A 17,227-nucleotide genomic window follows, 5' to 3' on the forward strand; every position below is an offset into this window, starting at 1 on the left:
CTACTCTTGATATTGGCTCAGTTCATGATCTCGTGGTCATTGGATTGAGCCCTGGGTCAGTCTCCATGTTGGGAGTGGTTACTGCTTGGGATTCTCTCTCTCCCTGTCTCTCTGCCACTCCCGAGCTCTCTGTCTTTTTCTCAAATAAATACATAAACATTAAAAGAAAAAAGACTGTAAGTAAACTTCTTGGAAGCAGGAGTTACATTTGTCTTGTTCACCACTTATCCCCAGAATGTAGCATGATGCACATAGTAGGTGCCCAGTAAATATGGCTACAAATTTATAACTGTCTACCAGCCTTGAAGAAGAGTTTGCTTTAAAGGGACCAATTTATTACCATATAATCAGTACATGACCACTCACTGTTGTCACTCACTTACTACCCAATGCTATAAGCTCTGAGGCTTTGCTTTTATGGCTAATCTCAGCTAGTCATCTGACCAAACCTTGCTGTGAGTCCCAAAGGGACCTGACAAAAAGAATAAATGTATCACCCAAATCCATCCCTACTACCAAACATAAAGTCAAGGTCGGTACTATTAGGTCAAATAACATCATACTTTTATGAAAAAGTTTCATATCGTCAGATGCATCTTGTCTTAATGAATAAAACTCTAGAGTTAGGAGGAGTCCTCATTATTAGATTGTCTGTGGTATTGCCTCTATGCTCCCAACAATAAAGCCAGATTCTGTTAAATGTTATACTCCCAAATCCATTTGGCCAGGACATTGTATCAATAAACCATAATGTTTAAGCACAAATTGTTACCACCATAAAGAGCAAAATATCTACATAATTCCAGCATTGCCAAAGGTTGTCATGAATATCTTGGCCATTCATGCACATTAACTTGGACTGCAGTATAGGGAAAAGGGGGGGGGGAATAAAAACTATGGCTGTTCTCATTCATATTCCTGGAAACTGGGAGTCTGTGTTCATCCTAGGAAAAGAGCCAGGTCGCATGTGGGGGAGGAAAAGGAAAATAGTGCATTTTTTTCACATTTTTTCACTTTCTCAGTGTTTCTCACTGCCTTTTTACCCACAGTTATTGAATATTTAAAGTAAAGCTACCCCTACTGGCAGTAATTGCCCACAAAGTCAGTCCCTTTAACATGCAATTACATGTATGGAAGCACCTGGAGTAATAGCAGGCACACGTATTTTAAAAACCTATGGTTTAGAAAAAAGTTCAGACAGATTTATCGTTCTTTATATGTTTAATATTGAAGAATTTTCCCCCCACAAAGCTTCCAGAGCAGAGGTTGGTAATTATTTCTTAAAAACTTTTAAAAACTGGGGCACCTGTATGGCTCAGTTGGTTAAACGTCCAACTTCGGCTCAGGTCATGATCTCACTGCTTGTGGTTTGAGCCCCATATTGGGCTCTGTGCTGATGGCTCAGAGCCTGGAGCCTGCTTTGAATTCTGTGTGTCTCTACCTCTCTGCCCCTCTTCCACCACTCCTCTTCCTCTCTCTCTCTAAGAACAAAGATTTAAAAAAATTTTTTTTTAATTTTTTAACTAAAAAAGAAAACCTCAAAGCATTTTTGGTACAGAAGTCTGAGGAAATGGGTCACTCTCTTACCAGCTACTTTGGAAGCATCATATGACCCAAAGCAGCACAGAGTTCAGAACTCAAATGTGAGATCTATGCAAACTGACACCTTTACATTACCAAGAACATGAATGTTTTCACGGTGCCACACAGGTCCCTACTATAGGTGTCAAGCACCAGCTTTCTCAGGTGATTGACTGATGAACTGTCAGACCAGGACTGGCCACCTAGTAGAGAGACACCTGCTCCATTCCTTATCTCCCACTTGGGGAATTAATCACTACATCAGAGTTGCAGAAGAAAGACAATTTCTCTTGAAATTAGAAAAAGGCAGGGTGCCTGGGTGGCTTAGTTGGTTAAGCGTCTGACTTCAGCTCAGGTCATGATCTCACAGCTCATGGGTTCGAGCCCCGCGTCAGGCTTTGTGCTGACAGCTCAGAGCCTGGCGCCTCCTTTCGATTCTGAGTCTCTCTCTCTCTCTCTCTCTCTGGCCTTCTCCCACTCGTGATCTCCCGCTCTCAAAATTAAATAAAACATTAAAAAAAAAGAAATTAGAAAAAGGCAATTCTTTCTCATAGATACTACGTCCCATAGTTCTTTAGGAAAAACAATAAAAACAACTAAAATTAATGAAGAACTAAGAACTATATTTGGATACTTCATTTCATCCTCATAAAATGCCTATGAGTTAACTACCATTATTACCCCACTTTAAGATGAGGAAACTGAAGCATAAGATGTCAAGTACCTTATTATTTACACAGAAAGTAACGGTAGAGGTTGAATTCAAACTCAGGCAGTCTGAACCTGAAGCCCACAGGGGTGTCTGGGTGGCTCAGTTGGTTAAGCATCCGACTTCAGCTCAGGCCATGATCTCACGGTTCCAGCCCCGTGTCAGGCTCTGTGCTGATAGCCAGCTCAGAGCCTGGAGCCTATTTTGGATTCTGTAACTCCCTGTCTTTCTCTGACCCTCCCGTGCTCACGTTGTCTCTCTCTCTTTCTCCGAAATAAATAAAAACATTTAAAATTTTTTTAAAAAGAATGAACCTGAAGCCCACAATCTTAACAATGCTAAGTTTGATTATATTATTTTAGTAAAGTGAAAACTATGAAACGTGAAGAAGTTAACTGCTTAGACATGAAAACAAAGATAATTAAGATAATAATTGTACTACTTATTCTTCAATATTATTTTTACATAGGATCCCTAAGAATTAAGTAGGATATCTTGTCCTTTGAATTTAATAAAATACGGATACTAAATTAAAAGTTTGTTATCTTATTGACTTAAGGTCAGGAGTACAGTTGATACTAGAACTTAAGTTTTCTTGGTCCAACAGAAGGCATGACATTAGATGGGGGGTGGGGGGGGTCTTCTGGTGTCAGGGTTTTATATCTGACCCCAGGCTTGATTTCATTGGCTCGAGTTAACAATGATTTGTTTATCTCCACTAAGTCACAAAGCCTATTTTCTCCTCTTTATGGCTATTGTAGCTATCCAAGGGTGTGGAAGCTGGAAAACAAGTGAAAACTATGAACAATGGTTAATTAACTTTCAAAGCACAATAATAAAAATTAGTAGCAATGTATCCCATAGCCCAAGCTGATAGTAAGCTTTTACTGAGTTACAAATATCTCAACCTACTGGGCCTCCATCCTGTCTCTTCACTTTCTCCTTCCACTCCTTTCCCCCCACCCCCAGTTCCACCCCACCCCTGCATGCACCCTCTGTGGCAGTTTGCCTGTGTGTCTCTCTGTGGTTAGTCTCTCTCTTCTATTTTGCCTTCTCCTTTTTCCCTGGCTTTTCCTCTCTGCCTTTCCAACTCACCTAAGAAGCACAAAATCTTGGAATTCTAACTTAGAGAGACTTCTGAAATCACATAGACCAACATCCCAAAGTTGTACATGAGAAAACAAGTCTGAGAAATGATTTCCACAAGAACATGCTGTTATTTTGTAAAGAACACATGGCCTGCATCCAGTGTCCTCTACATGCTGTCACAGCTGTGTCCTAGAATTGAAGAGCATTTGAAAACCTTCATGCTTCCCATTATGACATTTCGTAAATAACTAAAAACAAAATCCACCTAAATTTAGGAATAGGAAGCTTTTATTATTTACACATAGTCCTTAGCTTTTTCTAATGAATTACCTTTGCATAAAATAACCTTTTGAATTAAAAGAACTAAATGGGATTAGAAGATAATTTTAAGGTCACTCCTTTATAACCCATATACATTCACTAAATAGAAATGTTTAAAAGAACTGTTTTTTTTTTTTAATGTTTATTTATTTTTGAGGGAGCGAGAAAGACACACACAGTGCAAGTGGGAGAGGGGCAGAGAGGGATGAAGACACAGAATCTGAAGCAGGCTTCAGGCTCTGAGATGTCAGCACAGAGCCCATGAACTGTGAGATCATGACCTGAGCCAAAGTCGGACACTTAACTGACTGAGCCACCCAGGTGTCCTAAAAGAGCTGTTATTAAACATTTTGTTTTCTAATCACAGGTTCCATGGATAAGCTGATGAACAGCTTTCTCCATTCACCTCAGGGGGAAAAAATTGAAACACTGAACATTCTTCATGACATTTAGGAATTTATGAGTATCCTGATACTTATCTGTCAGCTCATTAAAAGCTAAGAACCTCTGCTTAAAGAAAACATGTGGTATGTCTCTGGATTATTGGTTTTCAAAGTGGAGTGTGTACATGCGAGGGGTATACCTGATAATCCATGGAGCACTGAGAGGGAAAAAGTAATGGAATTCCTATTACTGTTTTCTAAATGTCATCTTTCAAAGTTCTTACACTCATTTATATTTTCAACATACACAAGATGTGAGCATAGCAACACATGTATAAAATTCATAAATAAGTAAAAATAAGCATATATAGTTGTGTTCTTTTTTCCATTCAGAGAAAGCCCAACTGTTGGAGACCACCAGACAGCGGTGGAGAGACCTTCCACTTCCTTGGAGAGACCTTCCACTTCCAACAAAGATCCTGCCCACCAAGGAAGTCTCCCCTCACCTGGTCCTTTGTCTTCCCTTCTCGCTCACGAATATGGTTGGCAACAATCCTTTCTGTTTCCTCGCAGAGTCTTGGGAAGTTTGCCAGCTGTTAAGAGAAACAGATCTGACTGTTAATACACAAAAAGTTATACTGCAAAAAAGGAAGCAAAGATATATTATGTTATCTTATAGAAGGTAAATATTACAAATCCAGAAGGAAAAGTACAATATCCTAAAGAATGGCAGAGTGACAGAAGGGGCTCCACAAATCATAATTAAAATAACTACATTATCTGATGGGAAACACTTCAAAACCAGTAGAGGATTTCCCTGCAAAAACAAAAACAAAAAACAGAAATCCAAATGGCATCTAGTACTACACTCTACAGACTTAACACTTAATAAAGTTCAAAGATAAAGAAGATAGAAACTAGGATGAAAGAGAATAATGACTCACATTTATAGAGTACTTACCATGTTCTAGGCTGTGTGCTTAACACCTCATGAATTATCTCATTCAAAATCCACAATGATCATAAAAGATAGATTTTATTATTAATCCCATTTTATAGAGGTGGGAAACAAAGCATAGAGAAGTTAAGCAACTTGCCCAAGACTAAACAGCTCAGAATTCATGGGTCTAGAATTCCAACCCAAGCTGTTGGGACTCCAGAGCCCATCATCTTGTCCACTACTCTTTAAGAAGGATTTATTCCATGAACCACTTAATTTTTTTAAGTTTTAATTTATTTATTTTGAGAGAGAGAAAGAGAGAGCACATGTGCATGTACACTTGAGTGGGAAGGGGCAGAGAGAGAGGGAGAGAGAATCCCAAGCAGGCTCCCTGCTTTCAGAGCAGAACCCAATGACAGGCGTCTTGATCTGACCAACTGGGAGATCATGACCTGAGCTGAAATCAAGAGTTGGACGCTCAACTGATTGAGTTACCAGGCACCTTGAGATCATTTTTTAAATTCTTCCCTAATAGATATGTTTGCATGTACATACTTTCTGGCAAAACTGTAGAAATAGTTCATTTCAATCATTATCCCATCTAAATTATGCAGTAATTGTCAAAAATTTAATTTGCAAAAGGGAATGAATTAATCATAGTTGTTTTCAACGCAATAAAGAAGAAGAATGGAATGCTACAAGAATGTTTAAGGAGGCCTAATCTAGAAGGACATAGGTTACGTTGTGTAGAACCGTTGTGGGGAAAATGGAGCTTTCCAGGCAACAGTGTGATGGCAATGTGGAACAAGGACAACAAATGGTAAAGGAAGTAAAGAAAGATCAGAGCAGAGAGTGAGGACGATGGTCTTATGGTGAAACTAAAAATGTACACAGGGGTCTGATCAGGAGGATCCTTGCATACCTGCAATGAATTTTGGCCCCTGAAGCAATTCAGGAATGAGAAAAATCCTTCTGGAAAGCAACTTGGCAATATGTATCAAAAAAATCTCAAAACCCCCTGTGTATCTGTTAACCTAATTATTTCATGGGATTCTGAGATGAAATAATAAGGACATTCATCACAGCATTGCTTGGAATAGCAACAATAAGACAAATAAATAAAACTGTTTTTATTTTTTTCTAGTTTATTGTCAAGTTCGTTTCCATATAAGTTCTTGTGCTTATCCCAACAAGTGCCCTCCTCCATGCCCTCTCCCCCACCCCCATCAGTCCTCAGTTTGTTCTCAGCATTTAGGAGTTTCTCATGGTTTGCCTCCCTCCCTCTCCCCACTATTTTTCCCCTTCTTCTCCCTCATGGTCCTCTGTTAGCTTCCTCCTAATACACCTATATGTGCAAATATATGGTATCTGTCCTTCTCTGCCTGACTTATTTCATTCAGCAAAACACCCTCAAGTTCCATCCATGTTGCTAAAAATGGCCATATGTCATTCTTTCAATGAGAAAGAATGTAGTATTCCATTGTATAGATAACCCCCAACTTCTTGATCCATTCATTAGTTGATGGACATTGGGCTCTTTCCATGATTTGGCTATTGTTGAAAGTGCTGCTATGGGGTGCCTGGGTAGCTCAGTCAGTTAAGCATCTGACTTCGGCGCAGGTCTCACAATTTGTGAGTTCGAGCCCCACATCAGGCTGTGTGCTGACAGCTAGCTCAGAGCCTGGAGCCTGATTCAGATTCTGTACCTCCCTCTCTCTCTGGTCCGTCCCTGTTCTCTCTCTCTCTCTCTGAAATAAATAAAACATTTTTTTTAAAAAAGTGCTGCATTGAACATTGGGGTATATTTGCCCCTATGCATCAGCACTCCTGGATCCCTTTGGTAAATTCCTAGCAGTGCTATTGCTGGGTCATATGGGAGTTCTGTTGTTAATGTTTTGAGGAATCTCCACACTGTTTTCCAGTGGGGCTACACCAATTTGTATTCCAACAGTGTAGGAAGGTGCCCATTTCTCCACATTCTTGCAGCATCTGTAGTCTCCGGATTTGTTCATTTTAGCCACTCTGACTGGCATGAGGTGGTATCTCAGTGTGGTTTTGATTTGTGTTTCCTTGATGATGAGTGAAGCTGAGCATTGTTTCATGTGTCTGTTGGCCATCTGGATGTCCTCTTTGGAGAAGTGTCTGTTCATGTCTTTTGCCCATTTCTTCACTGGATTATTTGTTTTTCAGGTGTGGAGTTTGGTGAGTTCCTTATAGATTTTGGATATTAGCCTTTTATCTGATATGTCATTTGCAACTATCTTTTCCCATTCCGTAGGTTGCCTATTAGTTTTACTGACTGTTTCCTTTGCCGTGCAGAAGCTTTTCATCTTGATGAGGTCCCAGTAGTTCATTTTTGCTCTTGATTCCCTTGCCTTTGGGGATGTGTCAAGTAAGAAATTGCTACGGTTGAGGTCAAGGAGGTTGTTTCCTGCTTTCTCTTCTAGGGTTTTGATAGTTTCCTGTCTCACATTCAGGTCCTTCATCCCTTATGAGTTTATTTTTGTGTATGGTGTGAGAAAGTGGTCTAGTTTTGTTCTTCTGCATGTTGCTGTCCAGCAACATCTATTAAAGAAGCTGTCCAGCACCATCTGTTAAAGAGGCTGTCTTTTTTTCCATTAGATACTCTTTCCCGCTTTGTCAAAGATTAGTTGGCCATACATTTTTGGGTCCAATTCTCTATTCTATTCCATTGGTCTGTGTGTCTGTTTTTGTGCCAATACCATACTGTCTTGATGATGACAGCTTTGTAGTAGAGGCTAAAGTCTGGGATGGTGATGCCTCCCGGTTTGGTTTTCTCCTTCAATATTACTTTGGCTATTCGGGTTTTATAGCTCCATAAAAATTTTAGGATACTCTTCTAGCTTTGAGAAGAATGCTGGTGCAATTTTGATTGGGTTTGAATTGAAAGTATAGATTGCTTTGGGTAGTAATGACATTTTAACAATATTTATGCTACCAATCCATGAGCATGGAATGTTTTTCCCTTTCTTTGTGTCCTCTTCAATTTTCTTCTTAAGTTTTCTATAGTTTTCATCATACAGATCTCTTATATCTTTGGTTAGGTTCATTCCGAGGTATTTTATGGTTTTTTGTGCAATTGTGAATGGGATCAGTTTCTTGATTTCTCTTTCTGTTGCTTCATTATTGGTGTATAAAAAGCAAATGAATTCTGTACATTGATTTTGTACCCTGCGACTTCGCCAAAATCATGGATCAGTTCTACTAGGCTTCTGGTTGAGTCTGTGGTGTTTTCCATGTAGAGTATCATGTCGCCTGCAAAAAGTGAAAGTTTGACTTCATCTTTGTCAATTCTGATGCCTTTTATTTCCTTTTGTTGTCTGATGGCTTATGCTAGGACTTCCAGCACTATGTGAAACAATGGTGAGAGTGGACATCCCTGTCGTGTTCCTGATCTCAGGGGGAAAGCTCTCAGTTTTTCCCCATTAGGGAGGATATTAGCTGTGGGCTTCCCATAAACGGCTTTTATGATGTTTAAATAAAGTTCCTTCTATCCCGACTTTCTCGAGGGTCTTTATTAAGAAGCGATGCTGTATTTTGTCAAATGCTTTTTCTGCATCTATCAACAGGATCATATGGTTTTTATCTTTTATTTTGTTGATGTGAGGTATCACATTGATTGATTTGCGAATGTTGAACCAGCCCTGTAACCCAGGAATGAATCCCACTTGATCATGGTGGATAATTCTTTTTATATTCTGTTGAATTCGATTTGCAAGTATCTTGTGGAGGATTTTTGCATCCGTATTCATCAAGGATATTGGCCTGTAGTTCTTTTTTTTTTGCTGGGTCTCTGTCTGGCTTGGGAAACAAAGTGATGCTGGCTTTGTAGAATGAGTCCAGTAGTTTTCCTTACATTTCTATTTTTTTGAATACCTGGAAAAAATGGGTATTAACTCTGATTTAAATCTGGTAGAATTCCTCAGGGAAGCCATCTGGCCCAGGACTCTTAGTTGTTGGGAGATTTTTGATAACTGATTCAATTTCTTCACTAGTTACAGGTCTGTTCAGATTTTCTATCTCTTCCCATATGAAGTTTGGTAGTGAGTGCATGTTTAGGAATTTGTCCATTTCTTCTAAATTGTCCACTTTGTTGGCATATAATTTTTCATAGTATTCCCTGATAATTGCTTGTATTTCTGAGGGATGGGTTGTAATAAATCCATTTTCATTCATGATTTTGTCTATTAGAGTGCTCTCTCTTTTCTTTTTGAGAAGCCTGGCTAGAGGTTTATCAACTTTGTTTATTTTCTCAAAAAACCAACTCTTGGTTTCATTGATCGGTTCAACTGTTTCTTTGGTTTCTATATTGTTTATTTCTGCCCTGATTTTTATTATTTTCTTCTACTGGGTTTTGGGTGCTTTTGTTGCTCTCATTCTAGTTCCTTTAGGTGCGCTGTTAGATTTTGTATTTGCACTTTTTCTAGTTTCTTGAAATAGGCCTGGAGTGCAATGTACTTTCTTCTTAGAACTGCCTTTGCTGCATCCTATAGAGTTTGTATTGTTGTATTTTCATCCTCATGTGTTTCCATATATTTTTGAATTATTTCTCTAATTGCCTGATTGGCCCATTCATTCTTTAGTAGGGTGTTCTTTAACCTCCATGTTTTTGGAGGTTTTCCAGACTTCTTCCTGTGATTGACTTCAAGTTTCATAGCATTTTGATCTGAAAGTGTGCATGGGATGACCTCAGTTCTTTTATATTTATTGAGGGCTGCATTATGACCCAGTATGTGATCTATCTTAGAGAATGTGCCATGCGCACTTGAGAAGAATGTGAATTCCATGGCCTTAGGATGCAGAGTTCTAAATATATATCTGTCAAATCCATCTGGTCCAATGTGTCATTCAAGTCCATTGTTTCTTTAGTGATTTTCTGTCTAGTTGATCTATATCCATTGCTGCATGTGGAGTATTAAAGTCTCCTGTTATTAACACATTCTTAGCCATAAGATTGGTTCTGCTTGTGATTAATTGTTTTATGTGTTTGGGTGCTTCCGTATTCAGTGCATAGACATTTATAACTGTTAGCCTTTCCTGATGGATGGACCCTGTAATTATTATATAATACCTTTCTTCATCCCTTGTTACTGCCTTTACTTTAAAATACAGTTCGTCCGATATAAGTATGGCTACTCCAGTTTTCTTTTAACTTCCAGTAACATGACAGGTATTTTTCCACCCCCTTACTTTCAATCTGAAGGTGTCCTCAGGTCTAAAATGTGTTTCTTGTAGACAGCAAATAGATGGATTTTGTTTTGTTATCCATTCTGCTACCCTATGTCTTTTGATCGGGGCATTTAGTTCATTTACATTCAGTGTTATTATTGAAAAATAAGAGTTTAGAGTCATTGTGTTCTCTGTAGAATTCATGATTGTGGTGGTGTCTTTGGTACCTTGTGTTCCTTGCAACATTTCCCTCATAGAGTTCCCCTTAGGATTTCTTGTAGGGCTGGTTTAGTGGTGACGAATTCTTTCCATTTTTGTTTATTTGGGAAGACTTTTATCTCTCCTATTTTGAATGACAGGATTGCTGGATAGAGGATTCTTGGCTGCATATTTTTTCTGTTCATCACATTGAAGATCTCCTGCCATTCCTTTCTGGCCTGCCAAGTTTCAGTAGATAGGTCCGTCACCACTCTGATAGGTTTCCTTTTGTATGTTAGGGCCCTTTTCTCCCTAGCTGCTTTCAGATTTCTCTCTTTGTGCTTATATTTTGCCAGTTTCACATGATATATTGTGCAGAAGATCGATTCAAGTTACATCTGAGGGGAGTTCTCTGTGCCTCTTGGATTTCAACATCTGTTTCCTTCCCCAGATTGGGGAAGCTCTCTGCTATAGTTTGTTCAAGTATCCTTTAGTGCCTTTCCCTCTTTCTTCCTCTTCTGGAATTCCTATGATACAGGTATTGTTCCATTTGATTGTATCACTCAGCTGTCAAACACTCCTTTCGTGTTCCTGGATCAGTTTATCTCTTTTTTTTCCTGGCTTCCTCTTTTTCTACAATTGTGTCTTCTAATTCACCTATTCTCTTTGCCTCTTCAATTCATGCATTGGACGCCTCCATTTTATTATGCACCTCCTTTATAGCATTTTTTAATTCATCACAAGTATTTTTAAGCTCCATAGTCTTTGTAGCAATAGCTTCTCTGGTGTCTTCCACGGTTTTTTTAAGCCCAGCGATTAATTTTATGACTATTGTTCTAAATTCTTTTTCAGTTATGTTGCTTATATATGTTTTGAGCAGTTCTTTAGCTGTCATTTCTTCCTGGATTTCTTTAGAGGAGAGTTCTTCTGTTTCATCATTTTGGCTTGCTTTCTGTCTCTTGTTAGTTTTAAAATCTTGTTATGCACTCTGCACCTGTGAGTACTGCCATATTAAAGAAGGCTTTTGACTGTCCAAGGCCTGTCCATTCAGGAAGTATTCTTTTAATGGTGTCTCTTGGTCCCTCTTGTTGAGGCTTTGGTTATTTTATTTCCCTACTCATAGTGGTATTTGGGACTCTCCACCATGTGTACTTTGGCTTGTTTCTTGAGGTAGCCCTGGAAAAGAAAACACACAAACAAACACAGAGGGAACAAAGGCACGCAATTGCACAGACAAATCCGACAAACAAGCAAAGTGAAAGGGAAAAAGAAAAAGAAAAAAAGAAGGAAAAAGGAGGAGAAAAAAAGAATAAAAGAAAAGAAAAAAGAAAAAACCCAATAGACAAAGGACTATCTAAAAGCATAAAACAAGAATTCCCAGCCACAAATAAAGAGCAGGGTGTATGCAGTACTGATGGAAGAGTATATACAAAGAGAGAAATGACAGGGTGGAGAGAAAGCAATATTGAACAATGACCAGGCAGAGAGACTAAGAGGCTTATTTCAGAGAGAGAAAAAGGAGAATATGGTAGGTGGCAAAGAGAAAGTAATAAAGACAATGTTACTCAGAGAAACTATATAGTCTGATTACTCCAGAGAGAGAGAGATAGAAAAGTAGCGGTGGAAGTGTAGAATATACATCTAGAGAATGGATTAAATGTTACTGTTAAGGAAACCAATGACCAGAGTGCCCAGTCCAGCAGAGGGGAGGGATATGAATGAGACAAGGGAAAATATATCTGAATAGAAAGAATTGATCTAGAATTAATCACAGCATTGCATCCATGTTGATCTTGCCCTGGGCTCCGGTAAAAAAATAAGCAGCTCTCCAGCAGGAATGGGCGTGGTTTTGTGTAGGCAGGTCTTAGCCTCCAATGCGTTCCACTGGCCGCTCCCTGAGGTCCTGTCCTGGTGGTTGTGGGGAGAAAAATGGCGGGGCCCCAGTTCCTTCCAAGCATTGCAAATCACTCTTTTGGGTCTGATCTCCCTGTGCCCCGGGTGTAGCCAAGATGGGCTGTGAACTATGTCCCAAGCCACGCCTCATTTCCAGATCTTAGTCCTTGCATTTTATTGATACCACCTGAAATAGAAACCCACAAGCTGGGTCCTTCCCAGCTGGTAATCAAGCTGGGAGAGCAGTGGAGCAGTTTCTCCTGATGCTGCCTGGGACCGGGGCACCCAGCCCAAAGTCACCCCAGAGCTGGAATCAGGATCACTCTCCATCCTGAGACAAGGTTTTTCTCTTCTCCAAGGACAGTTCTATGAGCAGTTTCAGCCGCTCTCTCTTTTCCCCACTGTTCCCTGCAAATGGGGTTCCCTCCCCTACCTCTGTGTCTCTGGGTCCCAGCCCATTTTTATCTTCCCCAGTTTGCACTCACGCACCTATGAGGTTGTTTTCACAGCGGACTCTGTCTCTTTTCCTCCCAAACCCCTGCAGTTCAGTGTCCTATGGCTTCAGTCCTTCTTTATTTGAGAGGTGCGGTCAGATGAAAAGTACAGAGCTGCCTACTTCTCCGCCATCTTGCCTCTCTTAAATAAGACTGTTTAAACCACTTAAGTATCTAATGATATTAAATAAGTTAAGGTAGATCCATTCATGGGATACAATTAGCCATTCAAATAATATCCAATACCTAATTTTTTCATTCTATCTAATTTCTAAATAACATCTAAAAACATGGTAAACTGTTTATGACAGTAAGTGAAGAAAATCAAGCTACATATATATATATAAATGTGATTACGCATAAGCATACAGACATATACACATAGTCACAAGCCACAATATACTCTTGATATTCTTCAAGGACATAGCCCAAGACCTTACAAATCTCAAAATTTGGGGGTAATATTGTAGCACTTAATATGTCTTCTAATTTTTAAGCACTTAGAACTAAGAATATGGCTGTTCCATCGTCAAACAAGGTCACTGTTCACACCAACTTTATAGTATGCATGATGCACATTAGTGTCTTAGCTAGACAACAAACTATAATTCTTCATGGAGACATCATAATAACAAATCACACATAAATAGTAAGCGTCTTAAGGCTGCAAGGCTACTGTCCATACACAGAAAAAGATCTATAGAAATACTACAAAATGTTAATAGGAATAATCTTTTTGAATGATGGGTTATGCATAATTTCCATTTTTTTTCTATCTACATCTCTACATTCTCCAAATTTTTCTACAGTGATCATAGAGTGCTTGCATAGCATCATAATAAAAACATAGAAACCCAGCTGCCTTGTTAATTTCAAAATTCACAGCCCAGTGTCTCTTCATGAGATCACCAAACCATTACCCCCTTACTGAAACCCCTAGCTGAATCCTGAGATCTATGGCTCATTTGGGGGATTATTTCATGAATAATTGAAGATACAAATGAATCTTCCTCTTCAAGTTTTGGAAACATTCCCCAGGAAAAGTCTATTATCCCAGAAGGCCTTTTATACTCTGAGAATGCTGTAAGTTATTTTTTTGAGAGTCCTGTAAAAAGTTTTAAGTAGAGAAGAGATAGCTGATCAATACCCGTTGTTCTTCACTAGTGCAAACCTTGGCAGTATATCTGACACTCACCACTAGCCTGTCCTCAGCCACCAGAGCAACTGTTTCTCCTCTGCACTTAGAGCAGCCCAAGTTAACAGCACACCTTTGCTTTGTGACAACAGCCACACAAATATAGAATCACCCTCCTGCAGAAAAGTGACGACACAAGCAATAGTGGTCTACTGAAGAGGAAAGGCACGCCTCTAACCGCATTTAAAAAATGGATGGCAGGAGAAGGTTATTTTTAAAACACAAAGGAATGGCACTATAAATATTTTTTCAGAAACAAAATACTTGATAGTTGAAGTTCCCCTCGGTAATGTGCAGCCATCATTAAAGTCTTAAGCCAAAATGACAAGAGCACCCCAAGAAGCAGAAACATCTAAGAACCCTCCTATCTACTGGCCTAGTGGAGAGGATAGATTTTTATGTGTGTGTGTCTCCTGATATTTCCAAACTTACTACCCATGGGCTTAACTTCCCCAGGAAAGGACCCCACCAGAGCCATGATTTTGTACCTAACAATTGAGACAACTGCACACAAATGAGCCTAATTGTTAAGTGGAACAAAAGGGAAAGAGAACACACTGGAAAAACCACCCTCATGGAGGCAAAGGAGGAGAAATATTGAAGGAGACACTAAGCAGTACAGGACCTAGGCAGAGCTGAAAGGCAGTAATGAAGCTGGTATGGTTTCTATCTAGCTGGTTGATCTGGAAACTCTGGAGGAGTATAAAAATCAAAATGTTGTCTTGAATTTCTGGCTCTCAGACGTAATATTGCATTCCCAATTCTTCTCATAATATATGTAGGAAGACATTTTAAAAAATCCCACTCACATTCTGAATGATTTTTGATTTCTGATCAGGCTTTCTGCCACTCACTTCATTAGTTCATTCAATGGGAGTTCCTGCTGTTTGCATAACTCATTTCTTTGTTTTAAAAAATACTCCACTCTGATTGCCCAGTGCAGTTCCTCACCTCTCTTCTATGTCTCTTATTTAAGGTACAACGTTTCCTCAGCCATACTAACCATTATAACTTCCTATCTCTTTTGCTCTGAATACCGATTTGTAAGCCTGCAGTTATAAGACTATCTTTACATAGTCAAAATCATCAAAATCCTAATCATGTATCCCAAAATAATATTGATTTAGAGGATGCCATTTTCACACATTTATTCCCCTCTTAACTACTTAATATTCTAGAAATTGGTTGATACAGAATCAATTCCCTACAATACCCAATGAGAGGTTCAAACTTTAATAATCAGCCTGATTTGAAACATGAGTTATGTGAGGCATCTATTATATGCAAAACACAGCAGTTGGTTAACCTGACAGCCAGCTGGTAGAGAAGGTAAAAAGTGAGCCTTTTTGGTTAAATGGCATTTGAGGAGAGACTTGAAAAGAAAAGAAACAAGGGTGTGACCCATACAAGTATCTTGAGGCAGAGCATTTCCAGCACTGAGAATGAGAAGAACAAAGGCCCTGCCATCACATCTCCTTAACATGTTGAAGAAACAAGGAGACCAGTGTAGCTGGGATGGACCAAGGGAGGGGGAAGTGGAAGAAGCTTAGAGATGAAAAGGGATATGATCATGTAGGACCTTGAAAGCCAAGCTAAGGACTTTAGATTCACTTGATTAGTTATGTGTATTCAGAGCAAGATATTGAGTCACCTAACATGCCACAAAATTCAGCATTTCTTCTCACAGCACTTTTTACTGAAAAAATTTTCCTTGTATTTCTAACAGCCAACTAAGGCGTCTTTTCTATTTCCTTGCAAAGATTTTTTTTTTTTGCCTTTTTCTGAGTACGGTAAAAAAATCAATTAATTAGTATGATGGCAGACCAAGAATGTAGTTTCCCAAGAGGCCAATAAATGGTACAGTTGCTAAACTGTCGTTAAAAAACAAGATGTTCCTCTCAGTGCTTCCTGAAAGAAACTCAGGACCCTGCAACGGTGCACTGGAGAATTGGGGGTAAAGAGAAGTAGCTGAGAACTAATATCCATCAGAAAAATTCTGAAATTGACACGTCCTTGCACGGCCCATAAAGTTCTAATGTTCTTGTCTTGTCCTCCAGTGCCCCAGAGACAACAGTGAGAAAATACACAAGAAGACTGCATTCCCCCAGGTTAGAAGTCTAGCTTTGTGTTTTGTTACTTGAACACACATAAATCTCATGTTTTCCACTGATATTTATTTTTTAAGGAAAAAAATTAAATATTTTACGCATAAGACATTCAACATGAGAAATGTCATAAATGAAAATACTGTTTTAAGAATATATGTGGATATATACATCGATGATACAGCTAGAGTAACTATGCCTTTCAGAAGACCTGAGGCAGACTTGAATTAATCCTACTATTCCAGGAAAAGTAATAATACCTTCCTCTTTCAATCTCACAAGAGTCTTATGTTGGATGATAAATAATATAGTCACATTATCTATGGCTCCTGTTCAAAGGAGTCAAGTGATAAAATCCAGGTATACTCAACTTTAATTAAGATTATTCTGCTTTGCAAAAGATTTTAATTTTAAAGTTAAATTTTAAAGTTAAAGAACTTGAAAGTAGACATAACAAGGGCAAAGTCAAGAACATCAAAATGAGAAATAAGGAAAAGCAAATCTGCTCTAATTTTATCATTTTAAAAGAATAACTAAGGGAGCCTAGTAACTCCGTTGGTTAGGTGTCAGGCTTCATCTTAGGTCATGATCTCGTGATTCGTGGGTTCACACCCCAAATCAGGCTCTGTGCTGATAGCTCAGAGCCTGGAGTCTGCTTCGGTTTCTGTGTCTCCCTCTCTCTGCCCCTCCCCTGCTTATGCTCTGTTTCTCTAAAAAATAAACACTAAAGAAAGTTTAAAAAAATAAAAATAAAAGGAATGGCTAAAATATTCTTTTAAAGTACAGATTTCTTATCAACACAGTATGGTATTGGCAAAAAAACAGACACATAGACCAATGGAATAGAATAGAGAACTCAGAATTGGACCCAAAAATGTATGGCCAACTAATCTTTGACAAAGAGGGAAAGAGTATCTAGTGGAAAAAAGACAATGAAGCCAGCATCACTCTGATTCCCAAGCCAGACAGAGATCCAGCAAAAAAAGAGAACTATAGGCCAATATCCTTGATGAATACGGATGCAAAAATTCTCAACAAGATCCTTGCAAATCGAATCCAGCAGCATATCAAAAGAATCATCCACCAAGATCAAGTGGGATTCATTCCTGGGTTACAGGGCTGGTTCAAC

The 17,227-nt window shown here is 38.9% G+C and overlaps 1 protein-coding gene across 1 annotated transcript in view; it reads right to left on the reverse strand.

Moving 5' to 3' along the window:
• Window positions 1-17,227, reverse strand: part of LOC120223949 (dynamin-3) — a 413,439-nt gene that overhangs the window by 163,952 nt on the left and 232,260 nt on the right. Inside the window, exon 11 of the mRNA XM_039222176.1 lies at window positions 4,590-4,676. Coding sequence (XP_039078107.1) covers window positions 4,590-4,676 — 87 coding nt within the window. The remainder of the gene's footprint in view (window positions 1-4,589; window positions 4,677-17,227) is intronic.

The sequence above is a fragment of the Hyaena hyaena genome, unplaced genomic scaffold, assembly GCF_003009895.1.
Source record: "Hyaena hyaena isolate Hyena2069 unplaced genomic scaffold, ASM300989v1 scaffold_1075, whole genome shotgun sequence".
NCBI classification, from domain to species: domain Eukaryota; kingdom Metazoa; phylum Chordata; class Mammalia; order Carnivora; family Hyaenidae; genus Hyaena; species Hyaena hyaena.